The sequence below is a fragment of the Balaenoptera acutorostrata genome, chromosome 20 (assembly GCF_949987535.1).
Source record: "Balaenoptera acutorostrata chromosome 20, mBalAcu1.1, whole genome shotgun sequence".
Classification (NCBI taxonomy): Eukaryota; Metazoa; Chordata; class Mammalia; order Artiodactyla; family Balaenopteridae; genus Balaenoptera; species Balaenoptera acutorostrata.
In genome coordinates, this window is record NC_080083.1 from 62,796,552 (window position 1) to 62,820,980 (window position 24,429).

Sequence of the window (24,429 nt, forward strand, 5' to 3'; positions counted from 1 at the left end):
AAATTCTGCAAGAAAAATACTACAGAAAAGAATCTGAAAAAGAATATGTATATGTATAACTGAATCTCTTTGCTGTACACCTGAAACATTGTAAATCAACTGTACTTCAATGAAAGAAAGAAAAGAAAAAAGTATAAAAAAAAGAAAAATACTACAAGAAAAAAATGCGTGGATAGGCCTTTGAAAGTATTTGGATTTACCACTACACACACACACACACACACACACACTCCAAATAAGATTGTAGAAAGCATTAAAAAAAAAAAATTCCCTTAATCCAATTTGTATCCTAGCAGTTTCCAGATTCACATGCCCAACTGTATCAATTAAAAAAACTGAAGAAAATCAGATAACATAAGAGGGAACTCGGTCAGAGAAAGTTTCCCTGACGTTGGAAGAAATATCACCCCAGGTAGAAGACTGCTACCAGATCCTTAACTCCGAGCAGAAGCAGGTGGGTCCAGGAGGAAGCCACCCGCCCAGGCTTCACGCGGGAACCCTGCGCCCGGCTTGGATAAATATTTTTATTACAAACACAGTGACATGTCATGGGCCAAGTGATCAGTTCTGTAAAAGGATTTCACACGGGATTGTGACACGGCAGCAGCCGGGAAACACGAAAGTGTTCAGGGGAACCCAGACGGGAGCAGAGTTGACACAAAGTTTGAAGAGCAACCTCAGAATCAGTGCTGAGCAAATGCCAGCCCCAGCCAACCCGCGGGAAGCCAAGCTGGGAAATGCAAGCTGGCTTTTGAGAAATCTCAGTCGATGTCAAGATATTTCTGCAAAAGATGCAAGACTCTCAGGACCCTCTGCTAGCCTGTTAGGAAAATACTTCCTCTTCCGAAAGAAACGATGTTTCTTTCCTGTTTTCCTTTTCCGCCTTAAACGTTCAGGCCCTGCTTGCGGAGCAGAGCCAAACGCCATTCATACCAAGCGTTTAGATTTTTTTCAGAACACATGCTGGTCACCAGGGCGGCTGAACTGTCCAGTGACCTGCGGCAGTCGGGGAGATCCGGAGGGTCAGGCAGCAGGACGGCGGCCTCGCTCCTGTCCTTGGGTGCTTGGCTGTCCTCGCATGTTCACGGCCCCTCCCTCAGGTCCAGGCTGGGAAGAGCGAGGCGGACGAGCTGGAACGGGTGGGATGAATGGAGATCACTTAGCAGGGGCGGGAAAGCTAACGGGCAGCTAGGAGGCTGATCCACCTGTTTACCCGGATGGTTTTGCTCTGCTTAGACGAGCAGTTTGTCAGTGTCCTGTGGCTCAGGAAATGTTCCCTCTCAGCCTCATCAAGTCCACATCCTTCCATATTTCCACGAAAGAAGGAAAAACCAGACTAAGCACAGGGTATGTGTTTTGGTGGAGCTTTATAATAACACGCTAGCCGAGATAATTACAAAAGACCAGGCATACCAAGCCTCAAACAGAGAAGAAAGGGAAGAATCATTCAACTCTGGTTACTACCATCTTCCTAAAGAATCACAGAGGAAGATATGGCTTCCCTGAATACTCCTAACCCAGGCAGTGCTTCCAAATCCCTCATTTAACCTGGCTGTCAGATACAACACTGATTAACAGAATTTTTGAACAGGAAGGAACTTTTAAGCCACCACCTAGATCTGGCCTTTTCTAATCAGTATCTCACGGAACTTTAAACAATAAAATATGTGGACCACAGGAAAACGATTCCATGGATCAAATCATTTTAGGAGATTCCAGAGGAAAGAATTAGGTAGGAATCTTTAACAAAGAGACGGTCACAGCATCTCTGATATTGCTGGGGTCTCTGTCTTCTACCCTTGGCTCCAGGGGGCCTCTGCCTTTGACAGAATTCAGCAGGAGTGATGCTGGGCCGTTTCTGGGCCCAGGCCTCACGTGGCTGGCGGCTGCTATGGCTGGTCTCCTGGTGACCTTGCTCCTGAGGGCTCCTCACAGCTGCCACGTGAGTGAATCCTCGTGGGCCTGGGCAGCCCACACCTGACTGCACCTGCCGGAGGCCCACGTGAGGACAGCCTCCTTGAGCCTGGTCAACCCGTCGCAACCAGAGAGATGATGATAAGTCGCTGTTTTCAGCCGCTGGGTCTGGGGGTGGTTCGTGTGCTGTCTGTCTAGCACGCAGCAGGCATCGATAACTGCTTATTAAATGGATGAGTGAATGGCCGGGCCAGTGATGTAAATGCGAACCTTGCAGAGGGCGCTCTAGCGGCATGACGTTTCCTAAATGTGACTATCTGAATACCTGAAGACGAGTCATACACAAAACAGGGCTTGATGGAATGCTAGTCTGAGAAGCACTGAATTAGAGGCCTGAAATGGTACAGATTAGGAAGTACTGGTCTAGCTGTACCCTTGATGTTACAGATTAGAACAGTGAGGCTCAAGTCTCTGAAGAGAATTGCCTAAGGAAACAAGGCTCGTCTGTAGACTCCGCCTATGAACTAGTTTCCCTTTCTAGCTGGAGTGAAGGAGTGCAGACGAAACGGTTTCACTCACACAAGCCCGTTTTTAGCTAATTACATCTACCAGGCTTCTCACTTGGTAGCCCTCTCGTTTTGCTCCGCGATGAAGTCTTTGTGTGCAACTAGCTGTTTTCCGTAAGACCTCTCTCAGACGGGAGACTCCCAAAGAGGATATAAGAGTATTTATCAGCCTCAGGTCTAGACTAAGCTCAGTTCTAAAAACAGCAGAATCTATAGGAACATCTTGGGCCTTTGGTTTTAAACCATTTGCCTGGTGGAAATCCTTGCTTAAAACTGAAATAACTGAAATGTCTAGAAGCACGGATCTTCAGCTGCCTTAGATATCGGTGAGGGATCCAGATTTTAAAATCCCTTCAATCTTATGTTTCAAGTTGCATTTTTCTTCCCCCATTGAGAGGTAAATAATATGATCTGAGGCTTGATTCAGTTGTTAAAACTATAGAGAAGAATGTTAATACAGGTCAAAATCTGGGCTCTTCAGTTTTTACTTTCCAAATACAGCCTGTGCCACTACTCCCCAATCAAGTCTCCAAATCCAAGAACCACTTCAATAGTTGAAAAAAAGTTTTATCTAATTATCTTCTTTTCCTACTTTGAATTGACCAACCATGTATCTTTTCCTGGTTTTATCAAAGGGGCTGCCAGGGCAAAAGCACATCCAATTCTAAGTAAGCTTTAGTTAGCAGACTTAAAATCGATCATGCATTTTAGTTTCAGTAACTTGCAATTTCTACACCCTTTGATAATCCACTTTAAAGAGCAAACCGTCTCTAATGACAAGGCTTAAAAGAGACGACCTTTCTGAACAAAATATGAAAGCTGCGAAGAGATAGTTTTTTTAAAGGAAACTATGAATTAAAATGACCTTGTGTTCTGAAACTTTCCTCCCACCATTTTTGATGTTTTACCTTTCCTTTCTACTCTTAGAAAGAAAGCTAAGACACCCCTGCCTTCTGCAGATGGGCAGGCACTTCAATAAGAAAGCTGTTAATTGTTCATTCAAACTCACAGTTTCTTCTTTCTGCACTTTCTCTGCCGATGCCTTTAACGAGGTTGCTCGCCACAGAGCCACGTGCCTGCTTCCGAGGAAGTCACTGCTTGTCTGCGACATTACCGGGGAAGGCTCGAATCCCAGCTATTTCCCTTGAGTCTCAGTCAACTCTTTTGTACAAACTAGGAAGTAAGTCCGCCCCTTCTCCGTTCCCTCCCTCTCTGTCCTCTTTTTTCTCCATTGTGCCCCTGGGTGGCCGCCCTCGGAGGAGAGCTGATCGTTGAGCGGGGATGTGGCCAAACCAGAGGTCAGACCCCTGAAATGGCTCACTGTTGGGTGACGCAGAAACGGTGGATCAAACGAAACCCCGACACGTGCTGATGACCGGTGCCCGTGCTCCTGTTAACCGCGCTCCTCCTGACCCCTCACTGGGCAGACGTGCACACCGAGGGCACCGTGACCCCACAACTTTCCTCCTGCTCAGCCCGGCCAGCCACTACCTGTCGACCGTGGCATGTTGAGATGTAAAAAGCACAGGTGCTTGACTCAGGTGTAGTGCCCATAACTGCTGGCAGTGTAACTAAATTAGGTACTTGTGATGGGCAATTGATCTTCCACTAGATACAAGAGAGGATGACATCTTAGATGATTTTATAATAAGGCACACTGTTTATAATTTATTCCTAAGCACTTGCTTTCTCTCCCGGTAGCCACTTTTAAACTGAGTACTCAACTCAGGAAGGAATTTTCAACACGCCAAGTGCAATCTTTCTTTCTCTTCCTTATCAGAGAACGTTTACAAGGACACTAGTGTCAGCCACCTAACCCCTACCACACACGATCCGACTGGCCTGTACGACACGCCTCAGAAGGGAAACTGGATCTGGTGATGCGCAAGGTCCACCCGTGTTTGTAATTTCATAACCCTTGAAATAAGGAAAAGAAAGAATAGCAGGCAACTTCCCCAAACACCTATGTACCCATGGAGAACAAATACTCCCCAGGGGGAGCCCAATGGCGGCGCACGACGCGACTCACAAGGTATTGTCGCTTCAAGCCGCTAAGTAACCTTCCTAATGAAACCTGCTGACCGTCAACCCGTTTGCCACAGTCTGTACAGAAGGACTTAAAATTAACCTCGGTGTCACAATCATTCCCTACCGAGTGCTAAATCACAGTCTGAGTACCAACTGTCTTTCCTTGTTAGGTAGTTTTAATAGCATCTGATACAATTTTGCCTTTTCTCCGAATAGTCTTTAAGCCAGTGCTATCATTTATTTCACATGCAAGGAAAACCTGATCTTCCAGAGCACAGAGACTTACATTCCTGGAGGAGGTGTCGGGTGAACCTCAGCAGGCAGCGTGGTGACCAGGCCGAGATGATCCAGCGCAAGACTCTGAGGCCTCTCACTGATGACCAGGCGGTGTTCTTGCTGACCCTGGCCTGGCTGTGGAAGTGGAAGGAAAACCTGCTCCTTCCTTCTCATCCCACGTCTCAGTTACAGTGCAAAAAAGGGTAATTAATCCTCGGGCAGCAAACAACAAAGATGGGCGTGGGAAAGGGAAAAGAACTTGAAACACGGAATAACCATTCTGCCCTGTCCTTTCACAGCAAACTGGGTGATTACAGCCCTGCGCACGCGCCAGATCTTCCAGCAGCCTCCGAGGCCCGCGGCGGGCACCGCAGCACAGCCAAAAGAACACGACCATCCGCTGCGATTCAAAGTGCCCTCGGCAAATCAGCGTTGACCAATCAGCACAGAACTGCTTACTGGCATTCGGGCGGGGACTTAAACACCCAGCCTTGGGAGCCAACACCAAATTCTCTCCACAAGGAAAACGGGACCGAGCAAAGCTCGTTCTGTCATCACTGGCTGGTGTGCTGAGTGTCCTCCCAACACATCTTGACATTTTCAGGCTTCCTTAAGGAGCGTCAATGGATATTATAATTAAACCGCAACCATAAAATCAGAGATCAAGCAAGTAACAATAAAACCAGAGCTGCTACATAAAATTCATACCCTATCCTGCCTCTGGTCCCAGATGAGACTGACAACCAACATGACAAATGCTTGGACTGATGTCAGACGACTCAGTGACTTTTATTCTAAATAAATGCACTACTTATGGATTTGATTTCTGACATGACATAGGTATTTTTTCCCGTAGCACAATTTGAGATGGTCAGTATATTCTAGGGAAAAAAATGCCATGTCATATTTATTTTAGCAAATGAGGTGCAATTAAAAAGTAGAAATAAAACTGATAAGTACAAAGTAATATTTTAATAATATATGAACATGAACATGAAAACAATGTAAATGTTAAAAATTTTGATATGATACTACAAACGTGATTTTGATCAGCCGCAACTGGTAAAATTCTACGTAAAGGCATTAACAAGGCATCGCAAGAAATCATTTCTTTTCCCAATATAAGCAGTTCTCAGTACACACTCAGATGCACACAGATATGGAAATCAGAAAAAAAGGAATGCTAAAAAAAATAACGTAGGCAGACACAAATAAAACCACCCCGTTAGTGTATGAGTGATGCATGTTTTTATGATCTTAATTACATTTAAGTATTAAAAAATGCCATTGATCTCACAGTTTACTTTACAACATCCAAATCTTCAAACCTGTGGGAAGAAATCCAAAGCTCTGTCCAGACGGTTAGATCCATCCCACGCTCCTGGGTTACTCAGGTACGTCATCATGTGGTTACCTGAAGATCAAAAACCCCAAAGTTACAACTTTCTCTAGGTTTAACGGGCATGTCCATAATAAAATATGTTCTAACTCAGGAGGAGCTGGAGAGAGGCTGAAAAGGATATTTGATATCAAAATGTCATCATTTATACCCATAAGGGATCAAATCCTATCTATACCAAGAATCTCTTGAAAAGTGAATGAGTCACAAAGTTTTTACTTTTTTAAAACTGAAGTATAGTTGATTTACAATATTGTGTTAGTTTCAGGTGTACAGCAAAGTGATTCAAATATATCTACGTACATATTTTTTCGATTCTTTTCCATTGTAGATTATTACAAGATACTGAATATAGTCCCCTGTGGTCCTCGTTGTTTATTTTATACATGGTAGTGTGTATCCAAAGTTTTTACTTTTAATTCAGTGCCAACTAAGTGGTTCAGCCTTTCACTGTACTAAGAGGAGGCTTGTCAGAGCAGGTAAATGTGATCTACGTCAGCGACGTCTCTGGGAACCTTTGGCTGGAAGGGTCTCCTGTGTCCCTGAGACGTGCACTCTGGGGGCACAGTGTTTGGACACCACGGAGCCGTTTATCTACTGATATTTGGGGCTGGTAAACATCTGCTACAGAGCCAGGCGTCCGGGGATGTGGGGCTGTGGAGCTGCGGGTGACCACGCCATCTCACTCTTAAGAGGAAGACAGCGTCTCCTTAACCCTGCAACTGGGCTTCAAGACAACGTCCTGTCGTGACTCTGCAGGTGAGCCCGGCCTTGTCAGGCGCTGGCTGACCCTCATCTCGTTTGGATGGTACTGTCGAAGCGCAGTGATGACAAGGAGGGGGACTTCTCCAAGACAGGCTCTTTACGAAAAGTTAAGTCTTTTTCTTCAAAACTGATATGTTTACGCATTTTTATTCATTTATTTATATTTTTGGCTGTGTTGGGTCTTCGTTTCTGCGCGAGGGCTTTCTCTAGTTGTGGCAAGCGGGGGCCACTCTTCATCACGGTGCGCGGGCCTCTCACTATCGCGGCCTCTCTTGTTGCGGAGCACAGGCTCCAGACGCGCAGGCTCAGTAATTGTGGCTCACGGGCCCAGTCGCTCCGCGGCATGTGGGATCTTCCCAGACCAGGGCTCGAACCCGTGTTCCCTGCATTAGCAGGCAGATTCTCAACCACTGCGCCACCAGGGAAGCCCTTTACGCATTTTTAATGAAGATTTTAACACCCAACCAGGAGACCCACAGGTGCAGACAGTACAAACTACTCAGGAGACATTCTGGCCACGACTGTACCTTCTGCACTGGTAGGTCGTCAGCTCCTCTTGAAGGATGGATGCCCTCTTCTGCAGAAAGTTAACCTAGAAAAGAGACCTCGTGTGAGAAGAGGTGAAGGTGGCTTACAGGGCGACACCTTGCAGATACAGTGTCTGGTCGGATTTTATTTAAATTCAGACAACTCTCTAGATAAAATGCAGAGGATCTGTTGAATGCTAATGCTGTGGTTTTGTATTTGATCACATCCCATCCCCACTGGCACTCCACCAGAGGCTACAGAACCGAGTTCAAACCCTGCACTGCAGAGCTGTTTGGACATGCCCTGGCCCACCTGGGCGCTTCATCTCTTCTCTTCCACCATCACCACCTTCCGCCTTGCATCCTTCCTACTCTGTGGCCCTCTGACACAGGCCACCTGCCATCATCTGCTTTGGAATGCTTGGCTAACGACCTCCTATTCACCGTCCACTGTTGGGTTCAAGGTCACCTCTGCTCCTGAATTCTTCTGCCCGCCCCCCCCACCCCCCCCCCCCGCCCCTCATCACCTCCTGCCCCAGGCAGCCAGCGGCCCCCTCCTCTGTATTCTCCTGTTCTGTTATTAGCACTTTTCCAACTGCCTTCTGGTGATTTGTCTTCACGTCTCTCCCTCACACCCGAGAGCTCTCCTGGGGCAGGGATAATGTTGGAGCATCTCTGTAACCCCAGTTTCTTTTTCAGGGCTGGACATGTAGCTGGCATTCCCTAGCTGTTTCAGGAATGAATGAGTGAGTGGAAACAAAATTACTGCCTACTAGAAACCTTAATCTATCCTGGGGATTCCCTGAGGTTGGAGAGGTGGTATTTTGTCATGGAAAGAGCCTGCGCTTTGTCTGGCGTTAGGCCAACTCGCGTTCAGCTCCTGACTTGGCCTCCATAGCTCTAGGAAAGTTCCTTTTTCTCTTGATGCCTCATCTGTGAAATGGGGTGAACGAGAGCCAGTTCCCAAGGTCATGAGGATGACAGGAAGTGACTGACAGGAACTGCCTAGTCCAGAGCGCCTGGCAGGTACCACCCTGCGGCCCCCGCCCCTGAGGGGCTAGGGATGGGGGAAACTGAGCTGTCAAGTGTAGTCTCTTCAGTCAGACCTTTACAGCATGGTTGGATTATCCTGAAGCATAAATTTCTATGCTATTAAAGACACTTGTATCAGGCATAAATTCAAAAGCACTTTACACAACCTACTAGAAGAGGTTTCCGGATAACTTACACCATGGCTTAATGTGATCAGGAGTCAGTGGCATTTGATCACTTTGGAGCTTTACTCTTGTCTCTTTGGTCTGAACTGAAACCATGGCAACGGTCGATTCTGAAACATGGTTATGCAAGACAGGACAGCTGGCAGGGTAGAAACTGCTTGGAGAGAGGGAACATGGCTCTTCTTTTTTTTTTTTTAACATCTTTATTGGAGTCTAATTGCTTTACAATGGTGTGTTAGTTTCTGCTGTATCACAAAGTGAATCAGCTATACGTATACATACATCCCCATATCCCCTCCCTCTTGTGTCTCCCTCCCTCCCACCCTCCCTATCCCACCCCTCTAGGTGGTCACAAAGCACCGAGCTGATCTCCCTGAGCACGGCTTTTCTGAATGGGTGCATATCAAAGTGGTCCCACTGCTTTTCTGACTCGTCACATCACCCCGGTCTGAATTTTATCCAATTAATCCAGTGACCCACAGGACCACTGATAACTTTGACAGATGCAAGGACTACACTGATCCCACTTCCCTGCCTCCACCGTGCTTTGCCACTGGAATTCCAACAATTTTCAAAAAACACAGGCACCTGTGCTCTCAAACGAACTCTGCTCGCTCTGTGGTCTGCACCTCCTTCGCACAGCTGCCGATTCTGAGGCCCTCGCGCAGCTGGCAGCGCTCTCTTTCTGGGTCAACATCCAGTTTTAGGAGGCTGAGTGGCTTTTATTACAGTGAAATGATATGAATGATAACAGAAGCCCTTCAGGTGGTTATCAGATTTCTCTTTCTTTTCTTTCTTTTTTTCTTAAAAATACCTCCTCTGAAGGTGCTGGGTCCTACACAGCTGACCCTAAGGAAGCCCTCCTACAAAGTGAATGGGTAAGCCACACCTCGAGGAGAGCCTTCCAGTCAATAAAGACGACCTAACCCTTTGTAAGTTAACACTCTCCTGTCATACTTATTTTTACAGGTAGGAGTGAGCACAGCCAAACTTCTTAGCCTACAGAAGCGATAGCTAACAGTAGCATAAGGGTTGATGTAATGAACTTTTCATTTTCAGATAAGAGATTTTTGCTGATGGGAACAGAAAAGGCATGGCTAACATCTGCTCCACATATCTGTCCTATACATTATAAATAGCTAACGTGAATTTCATCAAACTACAGCACTTGTTTCATTCGTAAATAAATTTATTGAGCACCTACTCTGTGACAGGCATTGTTCTTGGCACAGAGAGAAAAGAAATCTTTCCCTTGCAGAGCTTTTCCAGGAAAAAAAGTATGTTTTAAATTTCTAAGTGTATTAGAAATGGGAATATGTGAACTTCTTCTCATGTTGAGTTAAAACATTCGTTTTTTAAAAAACCAGTAATCTATAAAGCTAATGCTATAAAATATTTACAGTAATATATAAAACTTGTTTTAGAGAAAACTTATGTAGGAAGTTTTTAATTAATATCTAAATTGAAGTCAATTTTATCTCTTATAAACGACTGTACCAAGAACTACACGTTTCAGCAGAAATATCAATATTTAACCGAATTGTTTGAATACCATGTCATTATCCTGCCTCGATCCTAAAATGCATCTTGTTATCTCTGACAATCATATAAAATACACCAGAATAAAAATGCTTCTAACTTAGCCATGTTTTTTATTTCTCTGCACTTTCACATGATAAGGAGTTAGCAATGTGCTAACTGATGGCATTTTGGGCCTGGAACCAAGAATAAAAGGGTGAGTCTGTGTTGGAATGCGGACTGTAAATAAAAGTAACCATAACTGAGCTTTTCAATTTCAAGGATGCTTTTAAGAAAATCTTATCGAGACAAAGAGTTCTTAAGCTAGTAAGAAAAAATTCTTAAAAGCCCCACAAAACAAAAAACAATTCATCCTGGGCACTCGGTTATTCTGTGACACCACATGGATTTCTGGCATCAGTTCAGAAACCAACATTAATTAAGATATGCACATCATCTAAACCAGGGGTCCCCAGCCCCCCGGGCCATGGACCGGTACTGGTCCACTGCCTGTTAGGACCTGGGCCGCACAGCAGGAGGTGAGCGGTGGGCAAGCGAGCGAAGCTTCATCTGCCACTTCCCATCGTTCACATGATCACCTGAACCATCCCCCCACCCCCCGCCCCCTGTCCGTGGAAAAACTGTCTTCCATGAAACCGGTCCCTGGTGCCAAAAAGGTTGGGGAGCGCTGCTCTAAACCCTTGGAAAGTTCCTTGATTCTAGAAATTACCTGTGACTTTAGGGAGGAGATAGTGTCTTCAAGTTCTTGCCTTAGAGATGCTGGCATCAACCCTTTAAATTTTGTTTCATATTCTTGTCGTATGTAAGTTATCTAAAGTGAAAAAAAAAAGTGTGTCTTTTTTACCACGGAAATGATTGTTTTGCGTTTAAGAAATCCCAGAATGATGTCCATTCATTACAAAGGTAAGTTTGTTACACGTGGTCAGAAACCAGACAACTGAGATGAAATAAGGGGAAACACAAACTGAAAAAGGTCCTCTGTCCTTGTCAATCTGGGAGAGAGAGTCCCTGTCACAGCACTTTATTTCTTTAAAATCCTCGTTGACACAATTTTTGGCATTGGATAAGGAAGATACCTGTCCTCTCTTCTCCACTCATGATGTACACGGGATGCTAATCCCGCATCCTCTTCTTGATCCGGGTGCGGATTCGGATCACACTACGCTGTGTGTGAGGACAATTCATGGCATGTCATCTGTTTGGCGAAGACACTCCCCCTGACTGTCTAGGGACCTGGGTGCTTGATATCATCATGTGATTATGAAGGTGCGAGTGGAGGAAAATCTGCACGGCTGCGTCTCCAGGCCTCCCCATACAGGTAACCAGAGGGCCCCTGTCATCGTGAGCACCTCTGATTGATGAGTTTCCCTCTGCCTCTGCAATACAGCCAGGCCCTGCTCAGCTAACTGACGGTCACTGGGCTGGTCAAGGAAAAGCTGGTGGCTCATCAAACCACAAACAGGTAAGGAAGGTGGAAGAAAAGTCTTTGGAAGAATATGCTTCAGCAGGATGAAGAGGTGTGTTTGAGGGTGAGCATGAATGTCAGTGTGTCTGTCTTGGTGCCTTTCTCCAGCTCTGTTTCTTTATTTCTCTTTCTCCTAATCTGAGCTGCTATGGAATTCAAAACTGTGTTGCATGTGCTGTGTGGGACTTAACTAAATATTCAAGCTGAATTGCAGTGTATCCCACAAATGATTCATTGGACACACCTGGAAATAAGGTAATAGACTATGAAAATATGTGCAACTGAGTTCACTTAGACAAGTCTATGGATTTACTGAGGATAATTTAAAATTACTAGCCTTTAATTCCCAAATTTTCTTATACTAAACTAAATTAAGGGATAAACGTGCTCTAATAGTTTATTTTATTACCTACTAAAATCCCATGGCAAATGTTCTAGAACATAATTTTTAAATTTTTGGCAAAGTATTTTTTTGAGGTATGTTACAATCTTGTGATTTATACCTAAAGGGTAAACAAAAATGATGAAAAATGATCTCTCCCACTGATGAAATATTTGATTTTTTCCATTTTATCTTCTTGGACGTAAGTCCAATAGTAACATCTGTCAGTTGACTCAAATGAAAGGCAAACACAAAGTAAAACACATGATTTATAAATCAGACTTTAGGGGCAACCTTTATCAAGGGCTCACAGGCTACTGTATACTGACTATTTTTTTTCTATCACTCAACACTGGCTCTGAAATTTTGAGCTACTACTCTTAAAAAGGACTCATGTTTGCTCTATTTTTTGTATCCCTGTTTGTTTAGAATGTCTGCCCTCTGCCTGTCCATTTGAAATATAACTTGTCTGGGTATAAAAATGCTTCTGTCCCACGTTCTTTCTCTCAGAACTTTGGAGGTGTTTCCTCAATGTCTTCTGGCATTGCTATGGTGAAGTCTGAAGTTAGGCTAATTTTTTTTCCATGTTGAATGTGACTTTCTTTCTCTGCTTGGATGTCCATATGATTTTATTTTTCCCTGGATTAGGTAACTTCACTGGGATATGTTTTGGTATTAATGATTCTATATCAATTTTCCTGAGACAATGTGTGTGCTCTTTCTTTTTTAAAAAATATTTATTTATTTATTTGGTTGCACTGGGTCTTAGTTGCGGCAAGGAGGGCTCCTTAGTTGTGGCAGGTGGGCTCCTTAGTTGCAGCATGTATGTGGGATCTAGTTCCCTGACCAGGGATCAAACCCAGGCCCCCTGCATTGGGAGCATGGAGTCTTAACCACTGTGCCACCAGGGAAGTCCCTCTTTCTATCTTTATATTCAATTCTTTGAAGAAAAGCTTCTTCTGTTAGAATTGTTTTCTATTATATCAATAGTTACATATATTCATGTTATATATGATTTTTTTTCTATTTGTTCTCTTCTTCAGGAACAGAGATTTTGCATGTGTTGGCTCTTCTTTGACAATCTTCCATATTTACAATTTTCTCTATTATTTTACTTTCTGATCAATTTATATCTGTTTTATATTTTCATTTTATTTTGTGTGATCACCATATTTCCTTAGATGTTTTCAGTTATGATTTTCCCATTTTTGTTTCTTCTAATATGGTTTCAATCTCTGTAATCTCTTGATTTTGACTACCTTTTTTCCTAAACTCTGAGAAATCACTTCTCATCTTTGTTGAATTATGTCATCTTTAAACACGTCTCTTTTCTTCTTCTTCTCTCTCTCCCCACCTTTTTCCTTGGCAGAGAGATACGTCAATGTGTTTTGTAAATGCTTTGACATTATGAAGAACTGTTTTGGTTTCAAAGAACTGTAATTTGTCTGAACCTTCTCCTTACTCCTTGGGTAATTTCCCACTTGATCTATGTTCTAATTTGCTTGTTGCTTCCACTCCTTCTTTCTCTCTCTCTTAATCTAGCAAGGCTCTCAACCTAGTTCCTTTTTCTTAAACAAAATTAAAATTTCACTTTTGAATGGAACCAGCAATTTTCTGAGCGCTGAGGTAGGGAGCAAGCTGGGGCAGACCACAGCTGTGGTTCAGTTTTGTTGTCATCAACACCCTTTGACCAAACCTATGATTTCGTTTGTTCTTGGGGCCCACCTGCTCTTAGTTTTCAGCTACTTTGGAGGTCAGGGCCAAGCACTGAAGCCCTTTAGTTAATGCTCATAGCTTCTCTGGACTCTCTTTTTTTCCCACTTCACTTTTCACACCTGATGGTCTCCCTCTACTGGAGGCGAGTCGTAGACAGCAGAAAACTGTGCGTGAGCAAGGTCATTCATTGACCACCACTATCCCTTCCACCACTTTTAAAATTCAGTACGCTATATTCCCCAACTTTTATTGAGGATCTTGCCATTTCTACTTTCTGTCTATCCCTTTCTTCTTTGTTTTTATGATTTTGGTGAATCTGAGTGAACTTAAAATGATCCCTTGGAAAATCCGACATTACCTCTCCTATGGGTGAGACTATCACTCAGGAAAATATTACTACCCTGAATCCTTAAACCCAAATCCTGAATTTAATCGTCATTATACCAAGCAGACGCCTATGACTTTAATAAAGTCGTGGAAAACTTTAACCAGTCCGTTTTACTCTACTTATGAAGTTAATGACGTTACTACCAGCAAATGTTTATTGAGTACTTTCTATGTGCTGGTTACAATTCTGAGTATTTTAAGAAGTGTTTAATCCCTCTGACAACCCAATGAGGTAAGCACAGATTTGAACTCAAGCAGTCTGACCCTCCAGCACATATGCTTAGCCACTGTGCTCTGCAGTTTCTCACACAATCTCCCCACATGCTGACGGGTTTCCTTCACAGACACCACCAGCTAGAGCAGTTTCCTCCACTGCACAGTTGTGTTCTCCCTAGCGTAACGGGCCAGGGGACATCCTTCCAGACATCCAGCTGGTCTTTGCTCTATTTTTTTTTTTTAATGACAACAATAACAACAATTGGTTCCAATACGGTATGGTTTCCCTATACTTTCCCATTGGTTTAAAATTTTAATTTACTAAGCATTTATGATAAGACTAATTTTTAAACATCCGTACAAATGCAGTACACATATTGACCTAAAACAAAAGTTCCGCAAATTCCCCACATAAGCACACATTTTAAAGTCTGACCAGTGAAGGATATATCTAAGTTTGTTCCACAGCAAAAGGAGAAAGAAGAAGGAAAGAATTCGCTTAGAGTCCTGTACATCACTTTTGACTCCTGCTACTATTTTTCGGTCCCCACCTCTGTCCCAGGATGTGTTTGAGGGGAAATAATGAGGGAATGATGACATTTGTCTACAGACTAAGTGCAGACTATTAACTGCTAACTGCTAACCGTGCCCCGCCCCCTCCTCCCTGCCTTCCCCCTTCGTGCTGTTAACCTGGCAAGAAACAAGGGGAAGTTGAATTGATCTAAGCAAAGGGTTTGATGGGCATACAAACTAAGGGAGGTCAAAATTGTTTACATGTAAATCTATTTTATTATTAGATTTGAACATTAAATCTTATTCGTGTACAGTGTCCAATTGTATTAGTGAATGATGTTTATGAAATGCGGAAGAATTCAAAGATCATTCTTGCTTGAGTCATTCTGGGAAGGAATTTCCATCCCACCTCACCCTTCCCACTGCCCTCGAGAAGCACCGTGTAGAACTATCTGCTCTTCCTCATCCCTCCAGCATCCCACCCAATAGACACATCTTCCCTCTCTCCACAGTGGTTACTTCTCTCTCCATTTCCATCTTCTTTCCTTTAGGAAAGGAAGATTAGGAAACTCAGGACATCATGACAAACAGTGACGCTCCTGTAACGTAAGCCGAGTGGAAACGGTGTATGTATAACCTGGTACCCACGTGAACAGGGAGGGCTGTGCTTGGCTCCTTGGCCACAGACGGCCCACCTTTCCCTCGAAGGCACAGCACTGACAGTACTTCCTTTGATTTTAAAAATGGACTATGAAGACCAAGAACCTCAGACCTGGAGTTCAGCATCACAATGGAGTAAAGCTCACATCCTGTATAATCAGACAAATACTCATGTGCATAAATAAGAGTGTATGAAGTGGACTTGAGCCAAGAGGGCGTCTGCAGAGAAAAATTCAAAGTGATGTTGAAAAAAAGATTGAAACTTGGAACTCTATAATTTCATTAAAAATATGGAAGGGAGAAGTAACACGTGTCTGGTGGCACTATATCAATTAGTCATGTCAGGACGTCCAAACTACAGCAAATACGTCAACCTCCTATCATGAAAACAACGAGACGGAAGTGAGTAGCTTTGTACAAACAACGTAGCGACGGTGTCTCACACACACGATATTTTATCACAGGTGCCAACGCAGCCAATACCAGACTCACTTTCCAAGAGCTGAGCCGCGGGGAGGCCAGTCGCTGAGTCGTCACTGGGAAATCCTGCGGGTTTTCACACGTCTCGGCAGAGTCAGCTGAGAGACCCTGCTAATTATTTGCATGTATTCGTGATTAGCCTGAGGATTCCATTTAAACCTCTTTTTATATTTTTTAGTATCTACTGACTGAGAAAGGACATCATGACAAAAAGTTTCTATAGATTCAGAATCGATTGCAAATGAATCTTCATTGTATAATCGAAATAATCTACATACATTTGGAAATACTACTTATCTGCTTTTGAGCCATATCATTTAGCCAAGCGACCAACAGTGACTGGTGTGTCCATGGGTTTTCTCAGACCCTTGCTGCAGGTGGGGAGCAGTGCTCCCTGATCAGTGACTTCAGGGAGGGATCCCAGCTCAAGACCACCCACCCAGCCTGGATCTCTCCCAAGCAGAAATCTGTGGGAGGGTTAAGGGACACCACCAGGTGCCCCTATTCACGGTGGGTTAGTTTATTCAGAACCCCGGCCTTCTATGCCTGCGTTGAAGGCCAGAAAGAAAGCTGAGTTTGACTGGTGGGGAGGTTGGAGGGGGTGAGGTGGGGGAAATAACGAGAGAGAACCTTGGAGCCCCGTCCACACTCTGAGGGAGGGTGAGCGGGGGCTGGGCAATGCAGCCTGGGGTCAGTAGAGAGCGTCACAAAGACACTGGGCTTCTGAAGGGTCGGAAGGGGTCAGAAAGCCTGGGAGGAGGCGGGCGGAGGCGGGGTCTGGGGAGGTGGCGCTGGGGGTCCAGAATGCAGTGCCAACAGTGCATTGCATTCCCCGCTGGACTTCACCAGGGGGTGTCACTCGGGTGTGACAAGCCATCTTGCTGCCCAGGAGCTACAGGTGACAGAGTGGAGCCAGCCCAGAGGGGGAAGAGCTGAGACCTGGAGAGACTGAAACCGGCCCTTGTTCAGGAGTCAGCCTATCCTTGGTCTCTTCTGCCTGGGCTGCCTTTTCTGTCACCTGCAACCAAAACATTCCTATTGAAACAAGGCAGAACATGCAAAATATTAACCTGCATTTATGTGTTGCATCTGCTCAACCAGAGGTCAGCAAATTTTAGACTGCAGACCAAATCCGGCCCACCACCTATTTTTGGTGAATGAAGTTTTATTGGAACACAGCCATGCACATTTGTTTACGTATTATCGATGGCTACTTTGCCATGACCTCGCTGAGGGCTCTTCATAGAGACCCTATGGCCCACAAAGCCTGAAACCTTTTCTGTCTAGCTTTTTGCAGAAAGCAGGCCGACCCCTGCCCTAGACTGCGACACTGCAGGTCGGGGGCGGTGTCCGTCTGGCTGACTGCTTCAGCTCGGGTGTTCAGCTCACTGCCTGGCCTATGGCAGCACCTCCTTAAATATTTGCTGAGTGAATGAATGAATCAAAACCTCAGCGCACACAACTGTGGGTGTTAAGTCAGTCTTTGTCTTAAGACGACAGGACCTTCACAAGGTCCAGAGTAAACCCCTTCCCGAAATACGAAGAGCAGGTTCTGTCATCACGATGCTGCAGTTCTCCACCAGCACAGCGGCTGTTAACAAGGAGACCAGCTCCAAAGCTGGGAAAATCTGAGACAAACACCAGGGCCTCCAGGGCTGCCCAGATCCAAAGTGATCTCAGAGATTAACCCGAAGGAGGGGAGCCTGTTTCACCCGTGCCCGGTCTCTCCTCTCCGTTTCTTCCCCTTACTCACTATCAGGTTTTGTTTTTTAAATAAATTTATTTATTTAATTTATTTATTTTTGGCTGTGCTGGGTCTTCGTTGCTGCACGCGGGCTTTCTTTAGTTGCGGCGTGTGGGGGCTACTCTTCGTTGCGGTGCACGGTCTTCTTATTGCAGTGGCTTCTCTTGTTGCAGAGCATGTGCTCTAGGCACACGAGCTTCAGTAGTTGTGGCACGTGGGCTCAGTAGTTGTGGCTCACGGGGTCCAGAGCGCAGGCTCAGTAGTTGTGGCGCACGGGCTTCATTGCTCCGCGGCATGTGGGATCTTCCTGGTCCAGGGCTTGAACCCTTGTCCCCTGCATTGGCAGACAGATTCTTAACCACTGCGCCACCAGGGAAGCCCCACTATCAGTTTTTTTACAGGGTTGGGATGTGAAATGACTCATGCTTCTCTCCTTTTTTTTTCTCCTGAAATTAAATGGCAGCTCTTCTCTCACTAGAATGTATCTTTTGGTTTCTACGTCTAATGTTTTCCTTCCTAATATTTTTCTTTACTTCACTTGGGTTGATATAGACCATGAACACTCCCTGACTTCCAAGAAAGGTGAATGAATAGAGGACTTAAAGGGTTATGATCTGAGCAGACGTCCTCAAGGCAGGGGAGGAGCAGGGCTGACCGGGCAGCCCATGTGGTGAGGCGCGTGGGCACATGGAGGGCAAGGTCACACGCATCAGAGGATGGCAAACTGTCCACTTTATGTCAAAAGGTACATCCCTGAAAGGGTCTGGAGAAAACGCCCGCGGGAAGACACGTGGTTTTCCCTTTTGTTTACAGTCTGGATTTCCTCCCAGAGGGAGAGTCGATCAGCCCTTCCTGGAAAGGGGGTGTCCATCGACGGAGGAGCAAAACCCCAGCCAAGGGCAGGGGGAAGACACCCGAGTTGTGTAACCGACTTTGTGAATACAAGGCCAGGAAGGCCTACGGAGTGAGACTGGTATACAGTAAGGCAGACGCGGGGTCTGGGGTCCGTTGGATGTTTCCTCTTTGTACCTTGAAGTGAGGCTGGAACATTTGGTATATGGTAGGTGCTCAGTAATACTGTCTGAACGAAGATGCGTTTGAATAGGGAGGTGGGACCCTGAAATCACGGCGGGCAGTAAAAGTCATGCTGTCAAGTATAGATTCAATGGCGTAGAAAATAGAAAAAGTATAAGAGAAACCACCACTTATGAACATCTGACAGACACCAGGCACTGTACTAAGGAGCTGATAGATAACCTTCCACACATCGTGAAGGTTGTATTTAATCCTTACATGAACTTTGGGAGAGAGATATTATCCTACCCACTTCACAGACGCGGACGCAGGCTCACAGCGAGAACCAAGATGGAAACTGCCATCTCCTCATTCCTGGGAGGAGGTTAGGGAGGAGGAATTATCTGGAAATATTGTAAAGAAACTCAGGAGGGGAGGTGGCCTGGGACTCAGGGGACAGCAGTGGTGGAGAGATCAGGAGAAGTTCTTGTTCTAGGGTGACGGCTATGGGGACCTCATATCACAGAAGCTGACAATTGGGTGGCTTGTGAAAACTAAAAGCAAGAGGTGAGTCGAATGAGAATTTACATCTCAGTCGCGCGCCAAGAAGAGTGAGGTTACTGTAGAGACAGAATGGGGGGAAGAGAAGGCCTGGTTTGGGTTTGCATTTACTGGGTTTGAGGTGCCCGGGAGACGGGCACGAGCACAGCTGATGAGGAGGCCGGGCCTAGACACCTGAGGACCACGAGCCAGAGGAGGACGCAGAGGTTGGGGAATGGGGGCTCCTTGCAGCGGGAGAGAGAGACCAGGAATCTCCCAGGAGCCAAGACTGATGCACGGGAGGCAGCAACATTTAGGATGAGGGAGGCCGGACAGGTGGATGCAGGTGCAGAGGGGTATAAGTCAGGTGTCACATGCTGCCGGGAGGCCAAGGCCACCTGTCATCTGCCTGGCACGCCGTCACCGCGCACGAAACGGGGCCGTCCAGCTAGCCTGTCAGTCATCAGAGACGTTGGTGAGCAGCAATGCTACACGCAGAGTTCAAGAGGCAATTAGCGCTAAATACGTTGTTTCCTATTTTTAAAGCAAAAATTACACCAGAAGTGCCCAGATCTAACCTTCAGTTAGATATCGTGCAAAATATCCGATTTAGTCAGAGGTTTTTGAACTGGTTTGAGGGCATCTTTCAAAATCGGCAAGCCATGATTGCTCTTTCTTTTCTGCATTTTTAAACTCTTGACAATTATAAATAAGTTAAATCTCTCCCTCAAAGCACCAATTACCCCCTATGTTTAAGGAGGCCTGTCCTGCCAGATTCGGCGTTCTACACAAAACACAAAGTAGGAGCACAAAGGCGGTCAGTGTCCCACGTGTGCCCGGGACGCATGCAGGCGGTTCCGGTGAGCAGAACGGGATCTTGTGCACGAGTCCCCTTGCCTCCCAGCTGATGGGAACCGAGACCCCGCAGCCTCAGAGCAGAAAACTTCACAGCACCATGTAAACGGTCACCGACTAAACTCCCGACTGTTCGCCTTTACACGGCAGACGTACGAGGAATTTCCGTTCAATCAAAAGTCCGGGAATGTGGAGTCATGAGGACGTCGCACAGGCTTTCTGAGCGATGACGGTCAGGGTCTGTGTCCGGCCTGCGTGACGCCTGGCGACCCGGCACAGCTCTGTGTGGGGGGCAGAGGGAGCGTGAGACGGATTGTGTCCTCTGGAAGCTTACACTGTCCCCACGAGACGTGTAAAAAGGACACGATTGGAGTGGAACAGGCCCCGGACAGGAGCGGGGGAGACTGATCGCCTCTAAGCGGGGAACGGAAGTCTCTACAGAGGTGACGGTATCTGACCCGGATGCTTCCCCGGTGGACGAAAGGGCAAGGAGTTGCTGGCGGAGGGGAGAGTGGGAAGCACGGAGGTGGCGTGTGCGGCATTCAGGGACCGCCGGCGGGGGCGGGTGTCTGCTGTGGACGGAGGTCGTGCACGGGCTGAGGGAGTCACGGGGGGGGACTGTACGGTCAGGGTTCATTCGGTAGACGATGGGAAAGCTCAAGGTTTCTGATTGGAGACTAATGTGTCCCGACTTCTACTACAGGACAGGGAGCTTACTCCAGCTGCCCTGCTGCTGGATTTCCCTTCAGCTGACTCTCTACGCTGTCGGCCCGTTTCCCTGAAAGGTGGACCTGACCGCCTCGCCCGCTCTCCCCCATCATGAAAGTACTTCCATGATTTTTTTAGCTGTAGGTGAAGGACAACGTCCCCAGCACGGGTCATCCAAGGACCTTCGCAAGCTGACCTGAGCCTAACTTCCCAGAACACCTGTGCTCCAGTAACGACCTGCGCTTCTCCCCAGAATCCCACCCATTTTGCGCCTCGTGCCTTTCTGTGCGCACGTTGTTCTGTGCCCCTTCTGTTCCTCGATGTTCTCACACAGAACCTGCCCCAGGACACCTGTCCTCAGCCTCGCAGTCAAGGTAACCATTCCCTCCTCTAAGATGCCTCAGAACCTTGTGCATCTAACAGCTGTGACTGTCACCATCACCATCACCGTCAACGACGGACCTTTACCAAGTGTGTTCTACGTATCAGGTACCATCTTGTGCTCTGCCGCACAGTGTATCGTATGTTATTTAATCTCCCTATCAATCAACTCCATGCGGTCCATTTATGGCTTTTGACGCACGGAGAACTAGGCCCAGAGAGGTTCCTATTCTACCCACAGTCACACAGCTAATTAATTAGTAGCTGAGCTGACACCCATAGCGAGGTCTTCCTTACCCCAGCGCCTCTGCTTTTACTTCATTATCACATAAATTGTAATTATTGATTACATACTGCTTTTTTCCCATAGGCTGTGGGTTCCCTGAGGGTAGGTGCTATGTTTTACTGGAGATTATAAAAATAAGATTACATTATTTACCTGAAGTTTGAAAATATTATATGGATTTTTTTTGCCAACATAAAGGCATCTTTGCCAGCCTCTTATGCAGGCTGGAGTTCGCAGGAAGCAGAACATACCCGAAGACATATGTCTGGGCTCACATGACCAGCACCACACCTATGCTAGGTGAGATGGGGAAATGGCAGGCCGGAGAGCGGTCCACTTCCAGGCTTTCAAGAGAGGCTGGCGTTTCAGGGACTTCCCTGGAGGTCCAGTGGTTAGGACTCAGCTCTTTCACTGCCGAGGGCACAGGTTCAGTCCCTGCTTGGGGAACTAAGATCCCGCATGCCATGCCATGTGGCCAAAAAAAGAAAAACAGGCTGGGGTTTCTATTTTTACAAATCAGATAAATCAGTAATGAATATTAACTTGGCTTGGTTCACTTGGACAGATGTGAAAGTAAAATTTGTTAGAAACAGTCCCATTAAAGTATCTTTTAAAAACTTCAGTGCGTTGCTCCTGACTCAGACAAAACCACCACGGCCTTAAGAGACTATGTGGGGAGAGCAGCAGTGTGTCAGGCTGAGCAAGAGGCTTCCTCGCCTAGTCTCTTCTCATCATGATTTTCAGTGTGCTTTTCCAGGAATGTCTCTGTGCGTTCTTTGTAAAACTGGTGCCCAGATCTTTTTTAAAACACATCAAACCAACAAAGGTCAAATCAAGAGCAGGAAGGTTTTGTTCTTTCAGTCAGAAGACATTTTGCTTTCATATTAAAAATGTACTGAAATCTAGAAACATACTCTGATGATGTCTGAAAGTAAAAAAGACAAAGAAGAAAGTTCTCCACCGTCACTGGTGGCAGAGGGCTGTGCGATCCTCCGTGGGACAGCTTTTTTCTTGACTTCAATGACAGAGAAAAATCACTCTCTAAAATTAGAAAGACCCTGAACATTGTGTTCTGATATTACGACTGATGATGACTAACACTGTCATTCTTTGTGTTTATTGGCCCTCAAGGTAAAACACATTATGGTGAAAATTTTAACTACCTTATTTATACGTGAAAACAAACAGAAAGGGTCTTTTCTTACTCGGATAGAATTCTCGAAGGTTCGTGTTTGCTTTATTTCCAACCATTGGAGGCTGCCATCAGAAGGATCTGTCTGTGCAGCTTGAGTGCCAAGTGGTAACTGAGGGCTCCGTAGCAATTCCATCCCCTCTCTTTATCTCCCACGTGGATTTAAAACCGACCTTGGCAGCTGCAAGTCTAAGATTTGGGGTAAGGATACTATTTTATCTTGCATTATGTGAACGATTTTTTTTGCAACTTTGAGAAAATCTTTTCCTCAAAGATTTTCTTTGAGAAAATTAATCTTGCTTCCTCTGGCCTGACAAAGATTTTAAATACTCAGACAGATGAGCCCAAGTCCCTGTCCTAACAGTGGCCTTGTGAGACCTTGGTCCAGTGATCTTGGAAATAGAAGGGTTGTTGTGAATTTAGGCTAATATATGCTTTAAACGTCCCTTAAGGCAATTAAATGTTTGATGGAATGGGAACTTTTGGAAGATTCGTCTGGAATTTTAAATTTAATCTGTTCACGGTGTAGCTCGACTGTGTTTCTGGATCGCAGGTGGTGACCGTCCCTAGTAAGCTGGGCGAGGCGGAGGCTAGCACGCTGTCTAGGGACCGGGAACAGGATACCAAAGGGTGGCTGGTGGTAGGCGTGGAGGCCATGGACCCGCCATCTCAGGGTCCCTGGAGCAATCTGCTCTTAATGTAAAGGGTTCCAGGCCAGCGGGATGGTAGAGCCTGGTGGGCGGTTAGGTGGGAGCTTCCTAGGACGGGTGGGGCTGCTTCAAGGAAGACCAGCCTATGGTGTGCCCAGGACCGGACACACACCTTGAGCCAGTGGGTCCCTCTTTACCTGTCCTGTCCTGTCCAGTGTTGAGCGCCTAGCAGGTCACCAGCGCTAGTCTGTGCTCTGTGTATGTGGCGGGGGGACAAGGAAGAATTAAACGCTGTCTTCAGAGAGCTTACCATTTCCTTGGAAACAAAATTAGCCCACAGACAGCTACGGGGAAACTGAGTATAACAGAAACTGGGGTCAAGAAGAAGCTCTCTGTGGCGTGGCACTGTTTGGGAAGGACTGAGGGAGAAGGTGAGCACCCGAAGGTGAACTGCAGTTGGATGTGCAAAGTTCGGTGAAAGGAAATTCCAGGCGAAAGGGAAGGAAAGCACGAGCCAAGGGAAAAGTGAGTGTGGCAGGTGTGGACGCCCAGAGCCCACCCAGCCGAGGGCCCGACTGGAGATGCCAAGGGATGCTTAGAAGAAACATTAGACAGTCAACTAACCCAGACTCCGGAGACCTTGAGACGTCTGGCAGAGAAGTCCGCTCAGCGAGTGGGAGCCAGGCATATATTTTCAAGCAGGGAAGGCATGATGACAGCAGCATTTAAGGAAATTACTCAGAGGGGAGAGGCAGCGAGGCCTAGGAGGGAGAGGCTGTTTCACCTGAACACAAGGTGATCAGGGTTCCAACAAAGGTGACAGTGCGGAGGACAGAGACGTGAGGCGGATGGAAAAGATGCACAGAACCGAGGCGACTTTTGGGAGGTGAAGTAACACGACTTGTGATGAAATGGTTATAAAGTGTGACTGATGGAGAGTTCCAGCAGAGCCTTCCTCTCAGCCCCGCTGACGCTGTCAGGGCTCAGCATCCACACAGACGAGCCGTCC

At 46.1% G+C, this 24,429-nt stretch overlaps 1 protein-coding gene across 13 annotated transcripts in view; it reads right to left on the minus strand.

Moving 5' to 3' along the window:
* Positions 1-4,928: 4,928 nt before the first annotated feature.
* Positions 4,929-24,429, minus strand: part of CEP112 (centrosomal protein 112) — a 417,120-nt gene continuing 397,619 nt past the window's right edge. For 6 of the 13 annotated variants that reach the window (XM_057536328.1, XM_057536329.1, XM_057536331.1 and 3 more), the window contains exons 25-27: positions 10,941-11,042; positions 7,476-7,540; positions 4,932-6,198 (exon numbers count right to left, since the gene is read on the minus strand). In XM_057536328.1, the coding sequence (XP_057392311.1) occupies positions 6,195-6,198; positions 7,476-7,540; positions 10,941-11,042 (171 nt within the window). In that variant the 3' untranslated portion in view covers positions 4,932-6,194. Of the gene's footprint in view, positions 6,199-7,475; positions 7,541-10,940; positions 11,043-24,429 lie in introns of all 13 variants that reach the window. The other 7 variants (XM_057536338.1, XM_057536336.1, XM_057536335.1 and 4 more) reach the window with 3 other exon arrangements.